The 27,316-nt window shown below is 40.6% G+C and overlaps 1 protein-coding gene across 2 annotated transcripts in view; it reads right to left on the bottom strand.

The window, feature by feature from the left end:
- Positions 1–27,316, bottom strand: part of SCTR (secretin receptor) — a 93,726-nt gene that overhangs the window by 10,054 nt on the left and 56,356 nt on the right. For both annotated transcript variants that reach the window (XM_068246326.1, XM_068246327.1), the window contains 5 exons: positions 26,354–26,414; positions 25,843–25,912; positions 22,766–22,857; positions 21,230–21,368; positions 19,122–19,163 (listed from right to left, as the gene is read on the bottom strand). In XM_068246326.1, the coding sequence (XP_068102427.1) occupies positions 19,122–19,163; positions 21,230–21,368; positions 22,766–22,857; positions 25,843–25,912; positions 26,354–26,414 (404 nt within the window). The remainder of the gene's footprint in view (positions 1–19,121; positions 19,164–21,229; positions 21,369–22,765; positions 22,858–25,842; positions 25,913–26,353; positions 26,415–27,316) is intronic.

The raw sequence follows: 27,316 nt of genomic DNA, 5'->3' as shown, positions 1-27,316 counted from the left end.
GAGTTTAGGTGTGATAAAGGGCTTTTCACCAGCGTGCTAACTGTTAGCACCGCTTTGTGAATCAGGCCCCTTGTATATTTATACAGACACAGACTTGGAGTTTACTATAATGAGATTATACTGTAATATCTATCTGTATAATACTGGCTACACGCCATACGTCACTATAATGAGATTATACTGTAATATCTATCTGTATAATGCTGGCTACATGCCATACGTTACTATAATGAGATTATACTGTAATATCTATCTGTATAATGCTGGCTACACGCCATACGTCACTATAATGAGATTATACCGTAATATCTATCTGTATAATGCTGGCTGCACGCCATACGTCACTATAATGAGATTATACTGTAATATCTATCTGTATAATGCTGGCTACACGCCATACGTCACTATAATGAGATTATACTGTAATATCTATCTGTATAATGCTGGCTACACGCCATACGTCACTATAATGAGATTATACTGTAATATCTATCTGTATAATGCTGGCTACACGCCATACGTCACTATAATGAGATTATACTGTAATATCTATCTGTATAATGCTGGCTACACGCCATACGTCACTATAATGAGATTATACTGTAATATCTATCTGTATAATGCTGGCTACACGCCATACGTCACTATAATGAGATTATACTGTAATATCTATCTGTATAATGCTGGCTACACGCCATACGTTACTATAATGAGATTATACTGTAATATCTATCTGTATAATGCTGGCTACACGCCATACGTCACTATAATGAGATTATACCGTAATATCTATCTGTATAATGCTGGCTACACGCCATACGTCACTATAATGAGATTATACTGTAATATCTATCTGTATAATGCTGGCTACACGCCATACGTCACTATAATGAGATTATACTGTAATATCTATCTGTATAATGCTGGCTACACGCCATACGTCACTATAATGAGATTATACTGTAATATCTATCTGTATAATGCTGGCTACACACCATACGTCACTATAATGAGATTATACTGTAATATCTATCTGTATAATGCTGGCTACATGCCATACGTCACTATAATGAGATTATACTGTAATATCTATCTGTATAATGCTGGCTACACACCATACGTCACTATAATGAGATTATACTGTAATATCTATCTGTATAATGCTGGCTACACGCCATACATTACTATAATGAGATTATACTGTAATATCTCTCTGTATAATGCTGGCTACACGCCATACGTCACTTACTATAATGAGATTATACTGTAATATCTATCTGTATAATGCTGGCTACACGCCATACGTCACTATAATGAGATTATACTGTAATATCTCTCTGTATAATGCTGGCTACACCCCATACGTCACTATAATGAGATTATACTGTAATATCTATCTGTATAATGCTGGCTACACGCCATACGTCACTATAATGAGATTATACCGTAATATCTATCTGTATAATGCTGGCTACACGCCATACGTCACTATAATGAGATTATACTGTAATATCTATCTGTATAATGCTGGCTACACGCCATACGTTACTATAATGAGATTATACTGTAATATCTATCTGTATAATGCTGGCTACACGCCATACGTCACTATAATGAGATTATACTGTAATATATATCTGTATAATGCTGGCTACACGCCATACGTCACTATAATGAGATTATACTGTAATATCTATCTGTATAATGCTGGCTACACCCCATACGTCACTATAATGAGATTATACTGTAATATCTGTCTGTATAATGCTGGCTACACGCCATACGTCACTATAATGAGATTATACCGTAATATCTATCTGTATAATGCTGGTTACACGCCTTACGTTACTATAATGAGATTATACTGTAATATCTATCTGTATAAGGGTGGCTACACGCCTTACGTTACTATAATGAGATTATACCGTAATATCTATCTGTATAATGCTGGTTACACGCCTTACGTTACTATAATGAGATTATACTGTAATATCTATCTGTATAATGCTGGCTACACGCCATACGTTACTATAATGAGATTATACTGTAATATCTATCTGTATAATGCTGGCTACATGCCATACGTCACTATAATGAGATTATACTGTAATATCTATCTGTATAATGCTGGCTACACGCCATACGTCACTATAATGAGATTATACTGTAATATCTATCTGTATAATGCTGGCTACACGCCATACGTTACTATAATGAGATTATACTGTAATATCTATCTGTATAATGCTGGCTACACGCCATACGTCACTATAATGAGATTATACCGTAATATCTATCTGTATAATGCTGGCTACACGCCATACGTCACTATAATGAGATTATACTGTAATATCTATCTGTATAATGCTGGCTACACGCCATACGTCACTATAATGAGATTATACTGTAATATCTATCTGTATAATGCTGGCTACACGACATACGTTACTATAATGAGATTATACTGTAATATCTATCTGTATAATGCTGGCTACACGCCATACGTTACTATAATGAGATTATACTGTAATATCTCTCTGTATAATGCTGGCTACACGCCATACGTCACTATAATGAGATTATACTGTAATATCTATCTGTATAATGCTGGCTACACGCCATACGTCACTATAATGAGATTATACTGTAATATCTATCTGTATGATGCTGGCTACACGCCATACGTTACTATAATGAGATTATACTGTAATATCTATCTGTATAATGCTGGCTACACGCCATACGTTACTATAATGAGATTATACTGTAATATCTATCTGTATGATGCTGGCTACACGCCATACGTTACTATAATGAGATTATACTGTAATATCTATCTGTATAATGCTGGCTACACGCCATACGTCACTATAATGAGATTATACTGTAATATCTATCTGTATAATGCTGGCTACATGCCATACGTTACTATAATGAGATTATACTGTAATATCTATCTGTATAATGCTGGCTACACGCCATACGTCACTATAATGAGATTATACTGTAATATCTATCTGTATAATGCTGGCTATACGCCATACGTCACTATAATGAGATTATACTGTAATATCTATCTGTATAATGCTGGCTACACGCCATACGTCACTATAATGAGATTATACTGTAATATCTATCTGTATAATGCTGGCTACACGCCATACGTCACTATAATGAGATTATACTGTAATATCTATCTGTATAATGCTGGCTACACGCCATACGTCACTATAATGAGATTATACTGTAATATCTCTCTGTATAATGCTGGCTACACGCCATACGTTACTATAATGAGATTATACTGTAATATCTCTCTGTATAATGCTGGCTACACGCCATACGTTACTATAATGAGATTATACTGTAATATATATCTGTATAATGCTGGCTACATGCCATACGTCACTATAATGAGATTATACTGTAATATCTATCTGTATGATGCTGGCTACACGCCATACGTCACTATAATGAGATTATACTGTAATATCTATCTGTATAATGCTGGCTCAGTGGCGTACCTAGGGCATTTGACACCCGGTGCTGGGTATTAAAAAGACACCCCCCCCCCCCCCATTAAAAAAAAAAAACAGCAAATGTGGCATGCTAAACGTGACACGGCGGGTAATGCCAGGTGTAGGCTCGCTCCCCCCCTAAAGTTGTCCTTAGTATAGTATAGTATAGTGGCACCAGTATAGCTAACAAAAAATGGGTGCGGTTATAACATGCGGCGCGCATTGCGCGCCGCGGCGAAAAATGGGCGTGGCCATGACCGGATGAGGGCAGAGCTAACTAATTTAAAGTGAACCCGGGATAAGAGTGATATGGAGGCTGCCATATTCATTTCCTTTTAAACAATAGGCAGCCCTGCTGATCTATTTGGCTGCAGTAGTGAACTGAATTACACCAGAAACAAGCATGCAGCTAATCTTGTCAGTTCTGACAATATTGTCAGAAACCCCTGACCTGCTGCATGCTTATTCAGGGTCTATGGTTTAAAGAATTAGATGCAGAGGACCAGCACAGCAGCCAGGCAGCTGGTATTGCTTAAAAGGAGATAAATATTGCAGCCCAATATTATTCTCACCTCGGGTTCCCCTTAAAAGTGCAACACAAAGACAGTGGGCCTTTCCCCAGAAAATTCACATAATTGTTCAGGTTTTCTCAAGAAAATACACATAATGTGAACAGATTTGACCAGAAAATAGTTCAATCATGTCAGCAGATTTGCCCAAAAAACACGTTCAATCATGTCGGCAGATTTGCCCAAAAAACACGTTCAATCATGTCGGCAGATTTGCCCAGAAAATACATGCAATCATGTCGGCAGATTTGCCCAGAAAATACATGCAATCATGTCGGCAGATTTGCCCAGAAAATACATGCAATCATGTCGGCAGATTTGCCCAGAAAATACATGCAATCATGTCGGCAGATTTGCCCAGAAAATACATGCAATCATGTCGGCAGATTTGCCCAGAAAATATATGCAATCATGTCGGCAGATTTGCCCAGAAAATATATGCAATCATGTCGGCAGATTTGCCCAGAAAATATATGCAATCATGTGGCCAACCTGGCCAGAAAACACTTCAATCATGTAGCAGACCTGGCCAGAACAGTCGATACACCTGCTAATATAAATTAAATAAAAATTTACTCACCTGAAGCAGCAGCAGACCTCCTGTCCCGGCCTCCGTCCGGCGCGCAGCTCTCACGATCCTCTGCAGCCAGCAACTGAAACTCCGGCGCTGAGAGCAGGGCTACGGGAAAATGGCGCCCGAAGCCCTGCATTGCAGACTCAGTCTCCAGAGCAGGGCTTCGGACTCCATTTTACTGTAGCCCTGCTCTGCCGCTGTTGGAGCTGCGGGCTGCTGCTGTCAGTGAACTGACACAGCGTCTATTAGACGCCGAAAATCAGTTCACGCTGGGGGTGCTTGGACAATATTAGGGGGTGCTTCAGAACCCAAACCACCCCCCTGGCACCGCCACTGCCCCAGTATAGCTAGTATAGTTGCCCCAGTATAGCATAGTGGCCCCAGTATAGTTTAGTGTAGCATAGTGGCCCCAGTGTAGCATAGTGGCCACAGTGTAGCATAGTGTAGCATAGTGGCCCCAGTGTAGCATAGGTGCCCCCAGTGTAGCATAGTGGCCCCCAGTGTAGCATAGTGGCCCCCAGTGTAGCATAGTGGCCCCCAGTGTAGCATAGGTGCCCCCAGTGTAGCATAGTGGCCCCCAGTGTAGCATAGTGGCCCCCAGTGTAGCATAGTGGCCCACACTGGCCCCCAGTGTAGCATAGTGGCCCCCAGTGTAGCATAGTGGCCCCCAGTGTAGCATAGGTGCCCCCAGTGTAGCATAGTGGCCCCCAGTGTAGCATAGGTGCCCCCAGTGTAGCATAGTGGCCCCCAGTGTAGCATAGTGGCCCCCAGTGTAGCATAGTGGCCCCCAGTGTAGCATAGTGGCCCCCAGTGTAGCATAGTGGCCCCCAGTGTAGCATAGTGGCCCCCAGTGTAGCATAGTGGCCCCCAGTGTAGCATAGTGGCCCCCAGTGTAGCATAGTGGCCCCCGGTATGAGGGAAGCTTGGAAGGTGGGGTGGCGGGGTCCCCTCCTTCCGGCGCTTCCCCCTCCTAATTAGCAGCAGCCAGCAGCTTAGCGAAGCGGGCGGGGAGGACTTACTCACCTGCTCCAGGCGATGGCGCATAACGTCATCCTCACGTGACGCTGGTCTCTCTGTCGCTCACTGTGCTTCCGCAAATCAGGAAGCACAGTGGGCGGTGGAGAAGGTGGAGACCAGCGTCACGTGACGATGACGCTATTTGCCATCGCTTGGAACGCAGGAAGTAGGTGAGTAAGTCTTCTCCTCCGCCCGCTCCTGCCCGCTCATCAAGCTGCTGCTAATTAGGAGGGGGAAGCGCCAGAAGGAGGGGACCCAGGTGAGGGAGGTGGGGGGTCCGGCCCCCCTCCCCGCCGCTTTCCCCGCCACCCCTCCTTTCCGGGTTGCTTCCCCCCTCCTGTCCGGCCGGCACAGGCCTCTGTGGGGGGCCTTGATGACACCCCCTGGGGCGCCCGACACCCGGTGCGGGGCGCCCCATGCCGCCCTATGGTAGGAACGCCACTGTGCTGGCTACACGCCATACGTTACTATAATGAGATTATACTGTAATATCTATCTGTATAATGCTGGCTACACGCCATACGTCACTATAATGAGATTATACTGTAATATCTCTCTGTATAATGCTGGCTACACGCCATACGTTACTATAATGAGATTATACTGTAATATCTCTCTGTATAATGCTGGCTACACGCCATACGTTACTATAATGAGATTATACTGTAATATATATCTGTATAATGCTGGCTACATGCCATACGTCACTATAATGAGATTATACTGTAATATCTATCTGTATAATGCTGGCTACACGCCATACGTCACTATAATGAGATTATACTGTAATATCTATCTGTATAATGCTGGCTACACGCCATACGTTACTATAATGAGATTATACTGTAATATCTATCTGTATAATGCTGGCTACACGCCATACGTCATTATAATGAGATTATACTGTAATATCTATCTGTATAATGCTGGCTACACGCCATACGTTACTATAATGAGATTATACTGTAATATCTATCTGTATAATGCTGGCTACACGCCATACGTCACTATAATGAGATTATACCGTAATATCTATCTGTATAATGCTGGCTACACGCCATACGTCACTATAATGAGATTATACCGTAATATCTATCTGTATAATGCTGGCTACACGCCATACGTTACTATAATGAGATTATACTGTAATATCTATCTGTATAATGCTGGCTACACGCCATACGTTACTATAATGAGATTATACTGTAATATCTATCTGTATAATGCTGGCTGCACGCCATACGTCACTATAATGAGATTATACTGTAATATCTATCTGTATAATGCTGGCTGCACGCCATACGTCGCTATAATGAGATTATACCGTAATATCTATCTGTATAATGCTGGCTACACGCCATACGTCACTATAATGAGATTATACTGTAATATCTCTCTGTATAATGCTGGCTACACGCCATACGTCACTATAATGAGATTATACTGTAATATCTATCTGTATAATGCTGGCTACACGCCATACGTCGCTATAATGAGATTATACTGTAATATCTATCTGTATAATGCTGGCTACACGCCATACGTCGCTATAATGAGATTATACTGTAATATCTATCTGTATAATGCTGGCTACACGCCATACGTCGCTATAATGAGATTATACTGTAATATCTATCTGTATAATGCTGGCTACACGCCATACGTCGCTATAATGAGATTATACTGTAATATCTATCTGTATAATGCTGGCTACACGGCACACGTCACTATAATGAGATTATACTGTAATATCTATCTGTATAATGCTGGCTACACGCCATACGTCACTATAATGAGATTATACTGTAATATCTATCTGTATAATGCTGGCTACACGCCATACGTCACTATAATGAGATTATACTGTAATATCTATCTGTATAATGCTGGCTACACGCCATACGTCACTATAATGAGATTATACTGTAATATCTATCTGTATAATGCTGGCTACACGCCATACGTCACTATAATGAGATTATACTGTAATATCTATCTGTATAATGCTGGCTACACGCCATACGTCACTATAATGAGATTATACTGTAATATCTATCTGTATAATGCTGGCTACACGCCATACGTCACTATAATGAGATTATACTGTAATATCTATCTGTATAATGCTGGCTACACGCCATACGTCACTATAATGAGATTATACTGTAATATCTATCTGTATAATGCTGGCTACACGCCATACGTCACTATAATGAGATTATACTGTAATATCTATCTGTATAATGCTGGCTACACGCCATACATTACTATAATGAGATTATACCGTAATATCTCTCTGTATAATGCTGGCTACACGCCATACGTCACTATAATGAGATTATACTGTAATATCTATCTGTATAATGCTGGCTACACGCCATACGTCACTATAATGAGATTATACCGTAATATCTCTCTGTATAATGCTGGCTACACGCCATGCGTCACTATAATGAGATTATACCGTAATATCTATTTGTATAATGCTGGCTACACCCCATACGTCACTATAATGAGATTATACTGTAATATCTATCTGTATAATGCTGGCTACACGCCATACGTTACTATAATGAGATTATACTGTAATATCTATCTGTATAATGCTGGCTACACGCCATACGTCACTATAATGAGATTATACTGTAATATCTCTCTGTATAATGCTGGCTACACGCCATACGTTACTATAATGAGATTATACTGTAATATCTCTCTGTATAATGCTGGCTACACGCCATACGTTACTATAATGAGATTATACTGTAATATATATCTGTATAATGCTGGCTACACGCCATACGTCACTATAATGAGATTATACTGTAATATCTATCTGTATAATGCTGGCTACACGCCATACGTCACTATAATGAGATTATACTGTAATATCTATCTGTATAATGCTGGCTACACGCCATACGTTACTATAATGAGATTATACTGTAATATCTATCTGTATAATGCTGGCTACACGCCATACGTCATTATAATGAGATTATACTGTAATATCTATCTGTATAATGCTGGCTACACGCCATACGTTACTATAATGAGATTATACTGTAATATCTATCTGTATAATGCTGGCTACACGCCATACGTCACTATAATGAGATTATACCGTAATATCTATCTGTATAATGCTGGCTACACGCCATACGTCACTATAATGAGATTATACCGTAATATCTATCTGTATAATGCTGGCTACACGCCATACGTTACTATAATGAGATTATACTGTAATATCTATCTGTATAATGCTGGCTACACGCCATACGTTACTATAATGAGATTATACTGTAATATCTATCTGTATAATGCTGGCTGCACGCCATACGTCACTATAATGAGATTATACTGTAATATCTATCTGTATAATGCTGGCTGCACGCCATACGTCGCTATAATGAGATTATACTGTAATATCTATCTGTATAATGCTGGCTACACGCCATACGTCGCTATAATGAGATTATACTGTAATATCTATCTGTATAATGCTGGCTACACGCCATACGTCGCTATAATGAGATTATACTGTAATATCTATCTGTATAATGCTGGCTACACGCCATACGTCGCTATAATGAGATTATACTGTAATATCTATCTGTATAATGCTGGCTACACGCCATACGTCGCTATAATGAGATTATACTGTAATATCTATCTGTATAATGCTGGCTACACGGCATACGTCGCTATAATGAGATTATACTGTAATATCTATCTGTATAATGCTGGCTACACGCCATACGTCACTATAATGAGATTATACTGTAATATCTATCTGTATAATGCTGGCTACACGCCATACGTCACTATAATGAGATTATACTGTAATATCTATCTGTATAATGCTGGCTACACGCCATACGTCACTATAATGAGATTATACTGTAATATCTATCTGTATAATGCTGGCTACACGCCATACGTCACTATAATGAGATTATACTGTAATATCTATCTGTATAATGCTGGCTACACGCCATACGTCACTATAATGAGATTATACTGTAATATCTATCTGTATAATGCTGGCTACACGCCATACGTCACTATAATGAGATTATACTGTAATATCTATCTGTATAATGCTGGCTACACGCCATACGTTACTATAATGAGATTATACCGTAATATCTATCTGTATAATGCTGGCTACACGCCATACGTCACTATAATGAGATTATACGGTAATATCTATCTGTATAATGCTGGCTACACGCCATACGTCACTATAATGAGATTATACTGTAATATCTATCTGTATAATGCTGGCTACACGCCATACGTCACTATAATGAGATTATACTGTAATATCTATCTGTATAATGCTGGCTACACGCCATACGTTACTATAATGAGATTATACTGTAATATCTGTCTGTATAATGCTGGCTACACGCCATACTTTACTATAATGAGATTATACTGTAATATCTATCTGTATAATGCTGGCTACATGCCATACGTCACTATAATGAGATTATACTGTAATATCTATCTGTATAATGCTGGCTACACGCCATACGTCACTATAATGAGATTATACTGTAATATCTGTCTGTATAATGCTGGCTACACGCCATACGTTACTATAATGAGATTATACTGTAATATCTCTCTGTATAATGCTGGCTACACGCCATACGTCACTATAATGAGATTATACTGTAATATCTATCTGTATAATGCTGGCTACACGCCATACGTCACTATAATGAGATTATACTGTAATATCTATCTGTATAATGCTGGCTACACGCCATACGTCACTATAATGAGATTATACCGTAATATCTCTCTGTATAATGCTGGCTACACGCCATGCGTCACTATAATGAGATTATACCGTAATATCTATCTGTATAATGCTGGCTACACGCCATACGTCACTATAATGAGATTATACTGTGTAATATCTATCTGTATAATGCTGGCTACACGCCATACGTCACTATAATGAGATTATACCGTAATATCTATCTGTATAATGCTGGCTACACGCCATGCGTCACTATAATGAGATTATACCGTAATATCTATCTGTATAATGCTGGCTACACGCCATACGTTACTATAATGAGATTATACTGTAATATCTATCTGTATAATGCTGGCTACACGCCATACGTCACTATAATGAGATTATACTGTAATATCTATCTGTATAATGCTGGCTACACGCCATACGTCACTATAATGAGATTATACTGTAATATCTGTCTGTATAATGCTGGCTACATGCCATACGTCACTATAATGAGATTATACCGTAATATCTATCTGTATAATGCTGGCTACACGCCATGCGTCACTATAATGAGATTATACCGTAATATCTATCTGTATAATGCTGGCTACACGCCATACGTTACTATAATGAGATTATACCGTAATATCTATCTGTATAATGCTGGCTACACGCCATACGTCACTATAATGAGATTATACTGTAATATCTATCTGTATAATGCTGGCTACACGCCATACGTCACTATAATGAGATTATACTGTAATATCTATCTGTATAATGCTGGCTACACGCCATACGTTACTATAATGAGATTATACTGTAATATCTGTCTGTATAATGCTGGCTACACGCCGAACGTTACTATAATGAGATTATACTGTAATATCTATCTGTATAATGCTGGCTACATGCCATACGTCACTATAATGAGATTATACTGTAATATCTATCTGTATAATGCTGGCTACACGCCATACGTCACTATAATGAGATTATACTGTAATATCTGTCTGTATAATGCTGGCTACACGCCATACGTTACTATAATGAGATTATACTGTAATATCTCTCTGTATAATGCTGGCTACACGCCATACGTCACTATAATGAGATTATACTGTAATATCTATCTGTATAATGCTGGCTACACGCCATACGTCACTATAATGAGAATATACTGTAATATCTATCTGTATAATGCTGGCTACACGCCATACGTCACTATAATGAGATTATACCGTAATATCTCTCTGTATAATGCTGGCTACACGCCATGCGTCACTATAATGAGATTATACCGTAATATCTATCTGTATAATGCTGGCTACACGCCATACGTCACTATAATGAGATTATACTGTGTAATATCTATCTGTATAATGCTGGCTACACGCCATACGTCACTATAATGAGATTATACTGTAATATCTATCTGTATAATGCTGGCTACACGCCATACGTCACTATAATGAGATTATACTGTAATATCTATCTGTATAATGCTGGCTACACGCCATACGTCACTATAATGAGATTATACTGTAATATCTATCTGTATAATGCTGGCTACACGCCATACGTCACTATAATGAGATTATACTGTAATATCTATCTGTATAATGCTGGCTACACGCCATACGTCACTATAATGAGATTATACTGTAATATCTATCTGTATAATGCTGGCTACACACCATACGTCACTATAATGAGATTATACTGTAATATCTCTCTGTATAATGCTGGCTACACGCCATACGTCACTATAATGAGATTATACTGTAATATCTATCTGTATAATGCTGGCTACACGCCATACGTCACTATAATGAGATTATACTGTAATATCTATCTGTATAATGCTGGCTACACGCCATACGTCACTATAATGAGATTATACTGTAATATCTCTCTGTATAATGCTGGCTACACGCCATACGTCACTATAATGAGATTATACTGTAATATCTATCTGTATAATGCTGGCTACACGCCATATGTCACTATAATGAGATTATACTGTAATATCTATCTGTATAATGCTGGCTACACGCCATACGTTACTATAATGAGATTATACTGTAATATCTCTCTGTATAATGCTGGCTACATGCCATACGTCACTATAATGAGATTATACTGTAATATCTATCTGTATAATGCTGGCTACACGCCATACGTTACTATAATGAGATTATACTGTAATATCTATCTGTATAATGCTGGCTACACGCCATACGTTACTATAATGAGATTATACTGTAATATCTCTCTGTATAATGCTGGCTACACGCCATACGTTACTATAATGAGATTATACTGTAATATCTATCTGTATAATGCTGGCTACACGCCATACGTTACTATAATGAGATTATACTGTAATATCTATCTGTATAATGCTGGCTACACGCCATACGTTACTATAATGAGATTATACTGTAATATCTATCTGTATAATGCTGGCTACACGCCATACGTCACTATAATGAGATTATACTGTAATATCTATCTGTATAATGCTGGCTACACGCCATACGTTACTATAATGAGATTATACTGTAATATCTATCTGTATAATGCTGGCTACATGCCATACGTCACTATAATGAGATTATACTGTAATATCTATCTGTATAATGCTGGCTACACGCCATACGTCACTATAATGAGATTATACTGTAATATCTATCTGTATAATGCTGGCTACACTCCATACGTTACTATAATGAGATTATACCGTAATATCTATCTGTATAATGCTGGCTACACGCCATACGTTACTATAATGAGATTATACTGTAATATCTATCTGTATAATGCTGGCTACACGCCATACGTCACTATAATGAGATTATACTGTAATATCTATCTGTATAATGCTGGCTACACGCCATACGTTACTATAATGAGATTATACTGTAATATATATCTGTATAATGCTGGCTACACGCCATACGTTACTATAATGAGATTATACTGTAATATCTCTCTGTATAATGCTGGCTACACGCCATACGTTACTATAATGAGATTATACTGTAATATATATCTGTATAATGCTGGCTACACGCCATACGTTACTATAATGAGATTATACTGTAATATCTATCTGTATAATGCTGGCTACACGCCATACGTTACTATAATGAGATTATACTGTAATATCTATCTGTATAATGCTGGCTACACGCCATACGTTACTATAATGAGATTATACTGTAATATATATCTGTATAATGCTGGCTACACGCCATACGTTACTATAATGAGATTATACTGTAATATCTATCTGTATAATGCTGGCTACACGCCATACGTTACTATAATGAGATTATACTGTAATATCTATCTGTATAATGCTGGCTACACGCCATACGTCACTATAATGAGATTATACTGTAATATCTATCTGTATAATGCTGGCTACACGCCATACGTCACTATAATGAGATTATACTGTAATATCTGTCTGTATAATGCTGGCTGCACGCCATACGTCACTATAATGAGATTATACTGTAATATCTATCTGTATAATGCTGGCTACACGCCATACGTTACTATAATGAGATTATACTGTAATATCTATCTGTATAATGCTGGCTACACGCCATACGTCACTATAATGAGATTATACTGTAATATCTATCTGTATAATGCTGGCTACACGCCATACGTCACTATAATGAGATTATACTGTAATATCTATCTGTATAATGCTGGCTACACGCCATACGTTACTATAATGAGATTATACTGTAATATCTATCTGTATAATGCTGGCTACACGCCATACGTCACTATAATGAGATTATACCGTAATATCTATCTGTATAATGCTGGCTACACGCCATACGTCACTATAATGAGATTATACTGTAATATCTATCTGTATAATGCTGGCTACACGCCATACGTCACTATAATGAGATTATACTGTAATATCTATCTGTATAATGCTGGCTACACGCCATACGTCACTATAATGAGATTATACTGTAATATCTATCTGTATAATGCTGGCTACACGCCATACGTTACTATAATGAGATTATACTGTAATATCTATCTGTATAATGCTGGCTACACGCCATACGTTACTATAATGAGATTATACTGTAATATCTATCTGTATAATGCTGGCTACACGCCATACGTCACTATAATGAGATTATACTGTAATATCTATCTGTATAATGCTGGCTACACGCCATACGTCACTATAATGAGATTATACTGTAATATCTATCTGTATAATGCTGGCTACACGCCATACGTTACTATAATGAGATTATACTGTAATATCTATCTGTATAATGCTGGCTACACGCCATGCGTCACTATAATGAGATTATACTGTAATATCTATCTGTATAATGCTGGCTACACGCCATACGTCACTATAATGAGATTATACTGTAATATCTATCTGTATAATGCTGGCTACACGCCATACGTCACTATAATGAGATTATACTGTGTAATATCTATCTGTATAATGCTGGCTACACGCCATACGTCACTATAATGAGATTATACTGTAATATCTATCTGTATAATGCTGGCTACACGCCATACGTCACTATAATGAGATTATACTGTAATATCTATCTGTATAATGCTGGCTACACACCATACATTACTATAATGAGATTATACTGTAATATCTATCTGTATAATGCTGGCTACACGCCATACGTCACTATAATGAGATTATACTGTAATATCTATCTGTATGATGCTGGCTACACGCCATACGTCACTATAATGAGATTATACTGTAATATCTATCTGTATAATGCTGGCTACACGCCATACGTCACTATAATGAGATTATACTGTAATATCTATCTGTATAATGCTGGCTACACGCCATACGTTACTATAATGAGATTATACTGTAATATCTATCTGTATAATGCTGGCTACACCCCATACGTCACTATAATGAGATTATACTGTAATATCTATCTGTATAATGCTGGCTACACGCCATACGTCACTATAATGAGATTATACTGTAATATCTATCTGTATAATGCTGGCTACACGCCATACGTTACTATAATGAGATTATACTGTAATATCTATCTGTATAATGCTGGCTACACGGCACACGTCACTATAATGAGATTATACTGTAATATCTATCTGTATAATGCTGGCTACACGCCATACGTCACTATAATGAGATTATACTGTAATATCTATCTGTATAATGCTGGCTACACGCCATACGTCACTATAATGAGATTATACTGTAATATCTATCTGTATAATGCTGGCTACACCCCATACGTCACTATAATGAGATTATACTGTAATATCTATCTGTATAATGCTGGCTACACGCCATACGTCACTATAATGAGATTATACTGTAATATCTATCTGTATAATGCTGGCTACACGCCATACGTCACTATAATGAGATTATACTGTAATATCTATCTGTATAATGCTGGCTACACGCCATACGTCACTATAATGAGATTATACTGTAATATCTATCTGTATAATGCTGGCTACACGCCATACGTTACTATAATGAGATTATACTGTAATATCTATCTGTATAATGCTGGCTACACGCCATACGTTACTATAATGAGATTATACTGTAATATCTATCTGTATAATGCTGGCTACACGCCATACGTCACTATAATGAGATTATACTGTAATATCTATCTGTATAATGCTGGCTACACGCCATACGTCACTATAATGAGATTATACTGTAATATCTGTCTGTATAATGCTGGCTACACGCCATACGTTACTATAATGAGATTATACTGTAATATCTATCTGTATAATGCTGGCTACACGCCATACGTCACTATAATGAGATTATACTGTAATATCTATCTGTATAATGCTGGCTACACGCCATACGTCACTATAATGAGATTATACTGTAATATCTATTTGTATAATGCTGGCTACACGCCATACGTCACTATAATGAGATTATACTGTAATATCTATCTGTATAATGCTGGCTACACTCCATACGTTACTATAATGAGATTATACCGTAATATCTATCTGTATAATGCTGGCTACACGCCATACGTTACTATAATGAGATTATACTGTAATATCTATCTGTATAATGCTGGCTACACTCCATACGTTACTATAATGAGATTATACCGTAATATCTATCTGTATAATGCTGGCTACACGCCATACGTCACTATAATGAGATTATACTGTAATATCTCTCTGTATAATGCTGGCTACACGCCATACGTTACTATAATGAGATTATACTGTAATATCTATCTGTATAATGCTGGCTACACGCCATACGTCACTATAATGAGATTATACTGTAATATCTATCTGTATAATGCTGGCTACACGCCATACGTCACTATAATGAGATTATACTGTAATATCTATCTGTATAATGCTGGCTACACCCCATACGTCACTATAATGAGATTATACTGTAATATCTATCTGTATAATGCTGGCTACACGCCATACGTCACTATAATGAGATTATACCGTAATATCTATCTGTATAATGCTGGCTACACGCCATACGTCACTATAATGAGATTATACTGTAATATCTATCTGTATAATGCTGGCTACACGCCATACGTCACTATAATGAGATTATACTGTAATATCTATCTGTATAATGCTGGCTACACGCCATACGTCACTATAATGAGATTATACTGTAATATCTATCTGTATAATGCTGGCTACACCCCATACGTCACTATAATGAGATTATACTGTAATATCTATCTGTATAATGCTGGCTACACGCCATACGTCACTATAATGAGATTATACTGTAATATCTATCTGTATAATGCTGGCTACACGCCATACGTCACTATAATGAGATTATACCGTAATATCTATCTGTATAATGCTGGCTACACGCCATACGTCACTATAATGAGATTATACTGTAATATCTATCTGTATAATGCTGGCTACACGCCATACGTCACTATAATGAGATTATACTGTAATATCTATCTGTATAATGCTGGCTACACCCCATACGTCACTATAATGAGATTATACTGTAATATCTATCTGTATAATGCTGGCTACACGCCATACGTCACTATAATGAGATTATACCGTAATATCTATCTGTATAATGCTGGCTACACGCCATACGTCACTATAATGAGATTATACTGTAATATCTATCTGTATAATGCTGGCTACACGCCATACGTCACTATAATGAGATTATACTGTAATATCTATCTGTATAATGCTGGCTACACGCCATACGTCACTATAATGAGATTATACTGTAATATCTGTCTGTATAATGCTGGCTACACGCCATACGTCACTATAATGAGATTATACTGTAATATCTATCTGTATGATGCTGGCTACACGCCATACGTCACTATAATGAGATTATACTGTAATATCTATCTGTATAATGCTGGCTACACGCCATACGTCACTATAATGAGATTATACTGTAATATCTATCTGTATAATGCTGGCTACACGCCATACGTCACTATAATGAGATTATACTGTAATATCTATCTGTATAATGCTGGCTACACGCCATACGTCACTATAATGAGATTATACTGTAATATCTATCTGTATAATGCTGGCTACACGCCATACGTTACTATAATGAGATTATACTGTAATATCTATCTGTATAATGCTGGCTACACCCCATACGTCACTATAATGAGATTATACTGTAATATCTATCTGTATAATGCTGGCTACACGCCATACGTCACTATAATGAGATTATACTGTAATATCTATCTGTATAATGCTGGCTACACGCCATACGTCACTATAATGAGATTATACTGTAATATATATCTGTATAATGCTGGCTACACGCCATACGTCACTATAATGAGATTATACTGTAATATCTCTCTGTATAATGCTGGCTACACGCCATACGTTACTATAATGAGATTATACTGTAATATCTGTCTGTATAATGCTGGCTACACGCCATACGTCACTATAATGAGATTATACTGTAATATCTATCTGTATAATGCTGGCTACACGCGATACTTTTTTCCGCGCAATTCTCTTTATCTTCTGCTCATTTTTCGTATCTTTTTCCATTCACTTCTATGAGAAATCGAGCGGCAAAACGATGGGATGTGAGATCGGACATGACGGAACGCATCCATCTAATGGAAGAACGTAACGTGTTTTCCCAGCAATAAGGTGGCCACTAATGATCCAATCCTTGTTCATCTTTTACTCAATGTACTGTATGTAGTAGAAGGGTAAGCTGGGTGAATATATTGAACAGATAATGTAGGCAGTCCCTTATATAACAGAAATGGAAAGATTGGATGAAACAGATTGGATCATTGTCGGCCACCATTATGCTGGGTACACACTATAAGATTTTCTGGCCGATTTACTGTCAGATCGATTATTTCCACTATGTCCGATTTGCTCTCCGATTGATTTCCGAGCATTTTCCGATCAATCTCCTGAATGGAAAGTGAACGGAAATCGATCGGAGAATGCTCAGAAATCGGTGGTAGTGCAAATCGGACATATTGGAAATAATGGATCTGACAGTAAATTGGACAGAAAATCTCATAGTGTGTAGCCAGTATTAGAGTGTGTGTGGTAGATGGGGGGGGAGGGGACACTGAGGGGACACTGACCTCTCCGTTCAGGAAACAATACAGCACGGCCACCACGAAGCCCTGCAGAGGAGAGATCGGGAATAACTATCACCATCGTACCCTGCAGTCCTCACACACATAGGATTCAGGTCACACAAAGCCACATACATTCATGTCACAGTGTATGTTGGGATTCTACACTCTTATGCTGGGAATACACGGTTCGTTTTTGCCTTCGTTTAAACCTTCGTTTCGATTGTGCCTTTTGTCCTTTTCGATCCCGAAATAATCGATCATACGGTTAATATCACCACCCACAGTTTCGGTTTTTTTTTCGATTCTGATGGTTTCGTTTTTCCAATGATCGAAGGCTGCAAAGAAACGAAACGAAAATCCCTTTTTACAGGGACGGACTAGCATAAACGAATATATAATCGATCTGAACAGCCATCAAGCCTACCAATGGCTCGATTAGATGGATAAAGAGAGATAATATCAAACATGTTCGATCACTAGTCGTTCGTTTTTGGGGTCTATTAATCGAAACTATAATGAGATTATGACTATTTTCACATACGTTTTCAACACTCGATTCGTTTACCGAACGAATCGAAGGTTTAAACGAAGGCAAAAACGAACCGTGTATTCCCAGCATAAGGCTGGGGATACACAATGAGATTTTTCAGTCTGATCGATTTTCTGATCGTTTTTCAGATCATTTTTCTTATCAGTTTCCATTTACTTCTATGAGAATTCGATCAGAAAAACGATTGAAAATAAGATCGGACATGTTGGAAATTATTTATGGAACCATCTATCTGCCAAAATATCTCATGGTGTATTCCCAGCATTAGATTGAGTAGAGATCTGTATTTTACATGTGATATTCCTCCTTCCCACCACCAGAGGGCGATATAGTACTGCTATGGTGTCAGAGAAAGATCCAGCAGGGGATAGAGCAACAAAAAAAGTTTAGCTTATTAACTGCTTCTAATATTCTGGCCAAATCTTGGTACACACCATGCAATTTCCCATCAGATGGACGGGTCAAATAGATAATTTCCGGCAAATCTGATTGGATTTCTGATCGGTTTTCTGATCGATTTTCTAATCACTGCTATGCAAATCGATCAGAAAAATGATCAGAAGTCAGATCAGACCTGTTGGAAATGATCTATTCGACCCGTCTGTCTGATGGGAAATTGCATGGTGTGTAGCAGGCATAATGCTCGGTACACACCATACAATTTTCTGCCAGATTTACATGCCAGATCGGTTATTTCTAACATGTCTGATCTCAATGTTGATTGCGTTTTTGGATTTTCCTATCGATTTCTGTTCACTTCTATGGAAATCAATCGGAAAAATGATAGAAAAAAACAATTGAACAATTGATCAACATTCAGATTGGACATGTTGGAAATAATGGATCTGGCAGGTAAATCTGGCAGAAAATTGTATGGTGTATACCTAGCATTAGACACTAGGGAAGCTATATGGTGGGGGGAGGGGGCACCACTAGACACTAGGGAAGCTATATGGTGGGGGGAGGGGGCTACTAGACACCAGGGAAGCTATATAGTGGAGGGAGGGGGCTACTAGACACCAGGGAAGCTATATGATGGGGGGAGGGGCACCACTAGACACCAGGGAAGCTATATGGTGGGAGAGGGGGCTACTAGACACTAGGGAAGCTATATGGTGGGGGGAGGGGGCACCACTAGACACCAGGGAAGCTATATGGTGGGGGGAGGGACACCACTAGACACCAGGGAAGCTATATGGTGGGGGGAGGGGGCTACTAGACACCAGGGAAGCTATATAGTGGGGGGAGGGGGCTACTAGACACCAGGGAAGCTATATGGTGGGGGAGGGGCACCAATAGACACTAGGGAAGCTATATGGTGGGGGGAGGGGCACCACTAGACACTAGGGAAGCTATATGGTGGGGGAGGGGGCTACTAGACACTAGGGAAGCTATATAGGGGAGGAAGGGGGAGGCTTCTATACACCAGGGAACTGGGAAAAGGAGGGAGAACTGTAAAGGAAAAAAGGGGGGGGGGCACCACATGCAAAATGGGGGTGTGGCTAAACATGCACACACTGACACACGGGGAATCCCATCACACACACACAGATCAGATCACCTGGAAGGATCCCAAGGCCAGCTCAAAGGACATGCGTATCTCCAGCGTTCCGCTGCTCACGTCCTCCGGGAAGAAGGCGAAGATGATGTAATGAACGCCAAGCAATGGGATGAGGAGAAGTGTGGATCTGGCCAGACGCCTGCGGGGGGGCACAGTGATGTCATCATTATTGTGTATGTGTCATAACACTGACATTACAGATCATTACTGTCACACGCCCCCTACTGGCCGGCCTGCTTCAGCCTCACAATCTACTCTGCAACACAGACAAGCCAATCGCTGGGCTTACAGGCAGACCAGGGGGGGATGTAAAGGTCATGGAGAACCAGGTGAGCACATGGGAAAGTTCCAAAAGCATAAAGCACACAAATGTATTGCATCAATAGTCCACAAAGTTATAGATGACAATTGTTTCTAGTGGGGTCCCCTTTCACAAAGCTCAATGCTGACCTGGTTCTCCATTACCTGTGCATGTAATATGGTGGTGTTGGCTAGCCACCCAAGTTATAGCACCCCAAACCTCTGGAAAAGTGTGCAGGACTTTACCTCCGGGGGGGGGGGGGGGGGGGGGATATGTACACGCATACAACTGCTACCCACAAATAAAGTGGACCGGAACTCTTGAGATAGAGAAATCAAGGGGCACAGTGTGACATTCCAGGGTCACTGATTTAAAAAAAATGGAGACACCCCCACAGAATCATAGTAGCACCCAAAAATAATAGTGATATGCCCAGGCTCATGGAGACAGCCCAGAGTCCTGAAGGCACTCCCAAGTGTGCAAGGTCAGAAGCATGGAGACACCTGTTGATTTATGAAGACAGCCCAGAATAATGGTGACACCTCTAGAATAGGGACGACACATCCGGGACCACAGCAATATCTCCAGAATAATTATGGCACATACTGTTTGTGGGCAAACAGTTTGCACCAAACAACGGCAAACGTTGGAAAAGTTCACATTTGCCCCATGTTAAAGTATGGGGTGAAAATCATGGAACGTTCACCATGAACTGTTTGCCTACGAACAGTTTGTGCCATCACTACTTCAGAATCCCTGAGACACCCAATGAAATAAAAGGACACTCTAGAACCCTGGTGACATTCACAAAATCAGATAGACACCCCAATAACCAAGACACCCCCAGGCTCATGGTGATACTCTAGAATCTAGGAGGTACTCCTAGAGCATGGAAACACCCCCCAAATTATGACGACACCCACAGGGTGGAGTAGGACTCTTGGTAAGTCCACCGGAATAATGGTGACAGACCTAGAATGATGGTCACAGACCAGCAGATTTATGGCAACATCGTAGACTCATGGAGACATCCATACTGATACTCCCAGACTCGTGGTGAGGAACTTGGAACTGTGGTGACACCCCGGATTTAAGAAGAGACCACCAGAATAATGGTGAGACCTCCAGAGATAAGACCACCAGAACCATCAGAATAATGGTGCCCGACTGAATTATTGTGACACCCCCAAACTCATGAAGAGACCCCCAGATTAGGATTATTCAGTGTTCCTCACTTGTACTGATTAAGGTCGTTCCCCCAGACGTGAGAAGTCCTCAGTTTCCTCATTAGAACTCGGATAATTCTCACAAAAAGGATGAAGTTTATCTGCAGGAGACAGAAAGATGGAATTACCTCAAAGTGTAACTTTCCACTTCCTCAGCTGGTGATGAGCCCCAAATCCTCCTGACAAGCACATTTACACCAACCCAGGAAGTTATTCAGCTGTTCAAAGCCTAGATCATCTGCTCAGCTTGGGACCCCTTCATAGACTGGTCCCACAACCTTAAAAACCCTTCACAGACTGCCCATCCACAGACTGACCATCTCCTCAGCTTATGGCCCCTTCATAGACTGGTCCCACAACCTGAAACACCCTCCACAGACTGCCCATCCGCAGACTGACCATCTCCTCAGTTTATGGCCCCTTCATAGACTGCCCACAACCTGAAACACCCTCCACAGACTGCCCATCCTCAGACTGACCATCTCCTCAGCTTATGACCCCTTCATAGACTGGTCCCACAACCTGAAACACCCTTCACAGACTGTCCATTCTCAGACTGACCATCTCCTCAGTTTATGGCCCCTTCATAGACTGGTCCCACAACCTGAAACACCCTTCACAGACTGTCCATTCTCAGGCTGACCATCTCCTCAGTTTATGGCCCCTTCATAGACTGGTCCCACAACCTGAAACACCCTCCACAGACTGCCCATCCACAGACTGATCATCTGCTCAGCTTATGGCCCCTTCATAGACTGCCCACAACCTGAAACACCCTCCACAGACTGCCCATCCACAGACTGACCATCTCCTCAGCTTAAGACCCCTTCATAGACTGGTCCCACAACCTGAAACACCCTCCACAGACTGCCCATCCGCAGACTGACCATCTGCTCAGCTTATGGCCCCTTCATAGACTGCCCACAACCTGAAACACCCTCCACAGACTGCCCATCCACAGACTGATCATCTGCATAACTTTGAATCCCTTCCTAAGACTTACTCCCAACCACCCTAAGAGCTAGAACTCCTGTGCCCCCAACTGGTCATTTCCACAGTCTTGAACCTTCTCCACAGACTGACCTCCACCTGACTCTACAGCCTGAAACCCCTTAGACGTTTTGCCTTCAGAATGTGTGCAGATACTGTTTGAACCTGTTGTCCTGTAGAGATGGCCCAAATGGTTCGCCGGGGAACGGTTCCAGGCGAACTTTGGGTGGTTCGCGTTCGCATACGAACGCGAACTTTCCTGGAAGTTTGGATCGCCCCCATAGTGCACCATTAGGGTCAACTTTGACCCTCTACATCACAGTCAGCAGGCCCATTGTAGCCAATCAGGCTACACTATCTCCTGGAGCCACCCCACTCCTTATATAAGGCAGGCAGCGCCAGACATTATAGTCATTCGTGTCCCTGTAGTAATTAGTGAAGGGAAAGCTGCTGGTAGACTCTCATAGGGAAAGATTAGTTAGGCTCTTGTAAGCTTACTTCCTCCCTCCAAAAGACACATATACATCCCCATAAAATCAATTAGCAGCAACTGCATACACAGTCTCTGTGGCGCAATCAGTTAGCACATTCGGCTGTTAACCGAAAGGTTGGTGGTTTAAACCCACCCAGGGATGGCCTTGCCTTTTGTGTTCAACAGTTGTCCGAAGATTACCCCAGATAGCCATTTAGCAGCAACTGCATACACAGTCTCTGTGGCACAATCAGTTAGCACATTTGGCTGTTAACCGAAAGGTTGGTGGTTCAAGCCCCCCAGGGACGGCTTGCCTTTTGTGTTTTGTGAAGGGAACTAATGTACCGTTCTTAAACTTGAAGATTGTATACAAATGTAAGCAGACTGCAGAGTGGCGCAGCAGAAGTGTGCTGGGCCCATAACCCAGAGGTTGATGGATTGAAACCATCCTCTGCTAGGCATGATTTCATTTTTGCACCTCGCTTTATCGCATGGACAAAACTGTTTCCATAGCCCTGTAAGAGAAAGTGTAATAAGGGCCCTGCCGTAACATAGATATTACGGTAGCTAAGACTACTCCTGGGCCATTCTTGTAGTTGAAGAGATGAGTGAAATGGCTGGCTTCAGCCTGTAATGTTAGTTGACCTGGGTTTGACTCCCGGCCATTGGTGGTATAGTGGTGAGCATAGCTGCCCTCCAAGCAGTTGACCTGGGTTCAATTCCTGGCCAATGTATGTGAGCTTGCTTTTGACAGCCTACAAATCCCTGGAAGACATAATCAGAGAAAGGGAGGAAGCAGTGGGGTAGCTAAAGAGCTGTGGGCCCCGGCGCAAGTTTTACATGTGGCCTCCCCAAGCACTCTATACATAACAATTGATACGGCGCACTAAAACCTGCCAAGGACAACCCCAGTGTCAGAGATGCAAGAAGGGAATGGGGAACAGCTTGTTTAGGATTACTACTATTCAAAGCATTTATAGAAGTGATTATTACCAGCACAGGACCAATAGAGAGCTAATAGTGTGATAGAGGGTGGACCCTTCGAGGCCCCTCTGGCCCAAGGGCCCCGATGCGGTCGCTACCTCTGCACCCCCTATTGCTACGCCCCTGGGAGGAAGGAAGAATTACACTCCATGATTGATCTATACACATGCAGTAGTTTAGGCCTGCAATTTAGCATTCAATGTGATTTCTGCCCTTAAAACGCTGCTTTGCGTGACATCCAGATTTTTCCCCGGGACATTAGGTGTTTATCCCACTCCGCCATGCCCCCCTCCAGGTGTTAGACCCTTTGAAACATTTTTTCCATCACTTTTGTGGCCAGCATAAATTTTTCTAGTTTTTGAAGTTCGCCTCCCCATTGAAGTCTATGGCGGTTCGCGAACGTTTGCGGAGGTTCGTGAACCTAAAATCTGAGGTTTAGGCCGTCTCTATTGTCCTGCTCCCTTGTTTCCTGCCCCATTAGACTGGTGAGAGAAGTGAAGTGATTCTTTCTAATCACAGTGGGCATTTATTTTTCCTCGAGATATTTGTTCTGGTTTCTGGCCTTCAATAATTACAGAATTGGCAAGAAGCATTAATGATGTAACTTTTTATCCATCCCCTCCTATGATCGGCTACTCACAAAGATGGATAGAATGATTGGTCCTCGGATGATCCACCAGATACTGGCATTAGAGTTGATGTTCCAGCACCTGTGGAGACAAGTGGAGTCCGTCATTCCTCTCGCCCATCCATGCTCTGACACACACATGTTATCAACTTCCTCATTGGACTGGGCAATAAGATTGAGCTGTGTGTGGTCAGCTTATCGCCCAACATCCAGAGTAAAGTTCAGATAATGAGTATTGATGTTATTGTGGACAATGTGGTGTAGTTGTTGGGATGAAGACTTCAGGAGGAGATTGATGGTTGCATTGAGGTGAAGAAGGAAGGACGAGGATGTATTCTGAAGTGTTGGGGATTCGTTGTAGTGGAGTGGGGTGACCACCGATGATTGGGGTTCTCCTCTCTGAGACTGCTAGTGATGCCTAGTCTTTTTCCTCTCCACGGAAATGGCCTGAGCAGAGTGTATGGAGGACCCCCAGATGAGCTGTAACTTGCACTGTGAGCCAAGAGCAAAGAGAGTATCTTACCCGGTGTCCTCATACAGATGGCGACATGCAGACCAGGCAATAATGAAGATCAGTGGAGAACCTGCCAGAAGGAGAGAGGACACGTGGGGGTGATACAGCGTCAACAGAGCATACATACCCATAATTACTGCATAATAGGGCTCCACCAACCATCCTGATATACCAGGACGTGAACATTACCACTGGTCTACAACTACTACCAAACATACCCACATGCCCTCCAAACACCTAAGTAACCTGATATATCAGGACCCTAATATTGCCACTGTTCACCTGCAACTTCTACCAAACACCCCAACATGACCTCCACCAAAACCCCACCCAGCCTGATATACCAGGACCCTAACATTACCACTCGTCTTCTATGACCATTACCAAACACACAAACATACTCCCTCAACACCTCCATCGGTCTGATATACCAGGACCCTAATATTACCACTGGCCTTCTACAACTAGTACCAAACATACCAACATACCCTCCAATAATCTAAGTAACTTGATATACTGTGTCAGAACCTCAATATTACACCACTGTTTATCTGTAACTACTACCAAACCCCTCAACATACCCCCCCCCCGCCCCCACACACACACACACCGTACACACACCCCGTGCACACACACACACACACACACATTCACACATTCACACATTCACACACACACACACACACCGTACACACACACACACACACACACACCGTACACACACACACACACACACACACCGTACACACACACACACACACCGTACACACACACACACACCGTACACACACACACCGTACGTACACACACACACCGTACACACACACACCGTACACACACACACACACACACACACACACACACGCCGTACACACCACACACACACACACACTGTACACACACACACACACTGTACACACACACACACACACACACACACACACACTGTACACACACACACACACACACACA

This window comes from Hyperolius riggenbachi, chromosome 7 (genome assembly GCF_040937935.1).
Source record: "Hyperolius riggenbachi isolate aHypRig1 chromosome 7, aHypRig1.pri, whole genome shotgun sequence".
In the NCBI taxonomy this organism is placed as follows: Eukaryota; Metazoa; Chordata; class Amphibia; order Anura; family Hyperoliidae; genus Hyperolius; species Hyperolius riggenbachi.
Note: the sequence above shows the minus strand (reverse complement) of the source record. Positions and strands in the feature narration are given on the sequence as shown.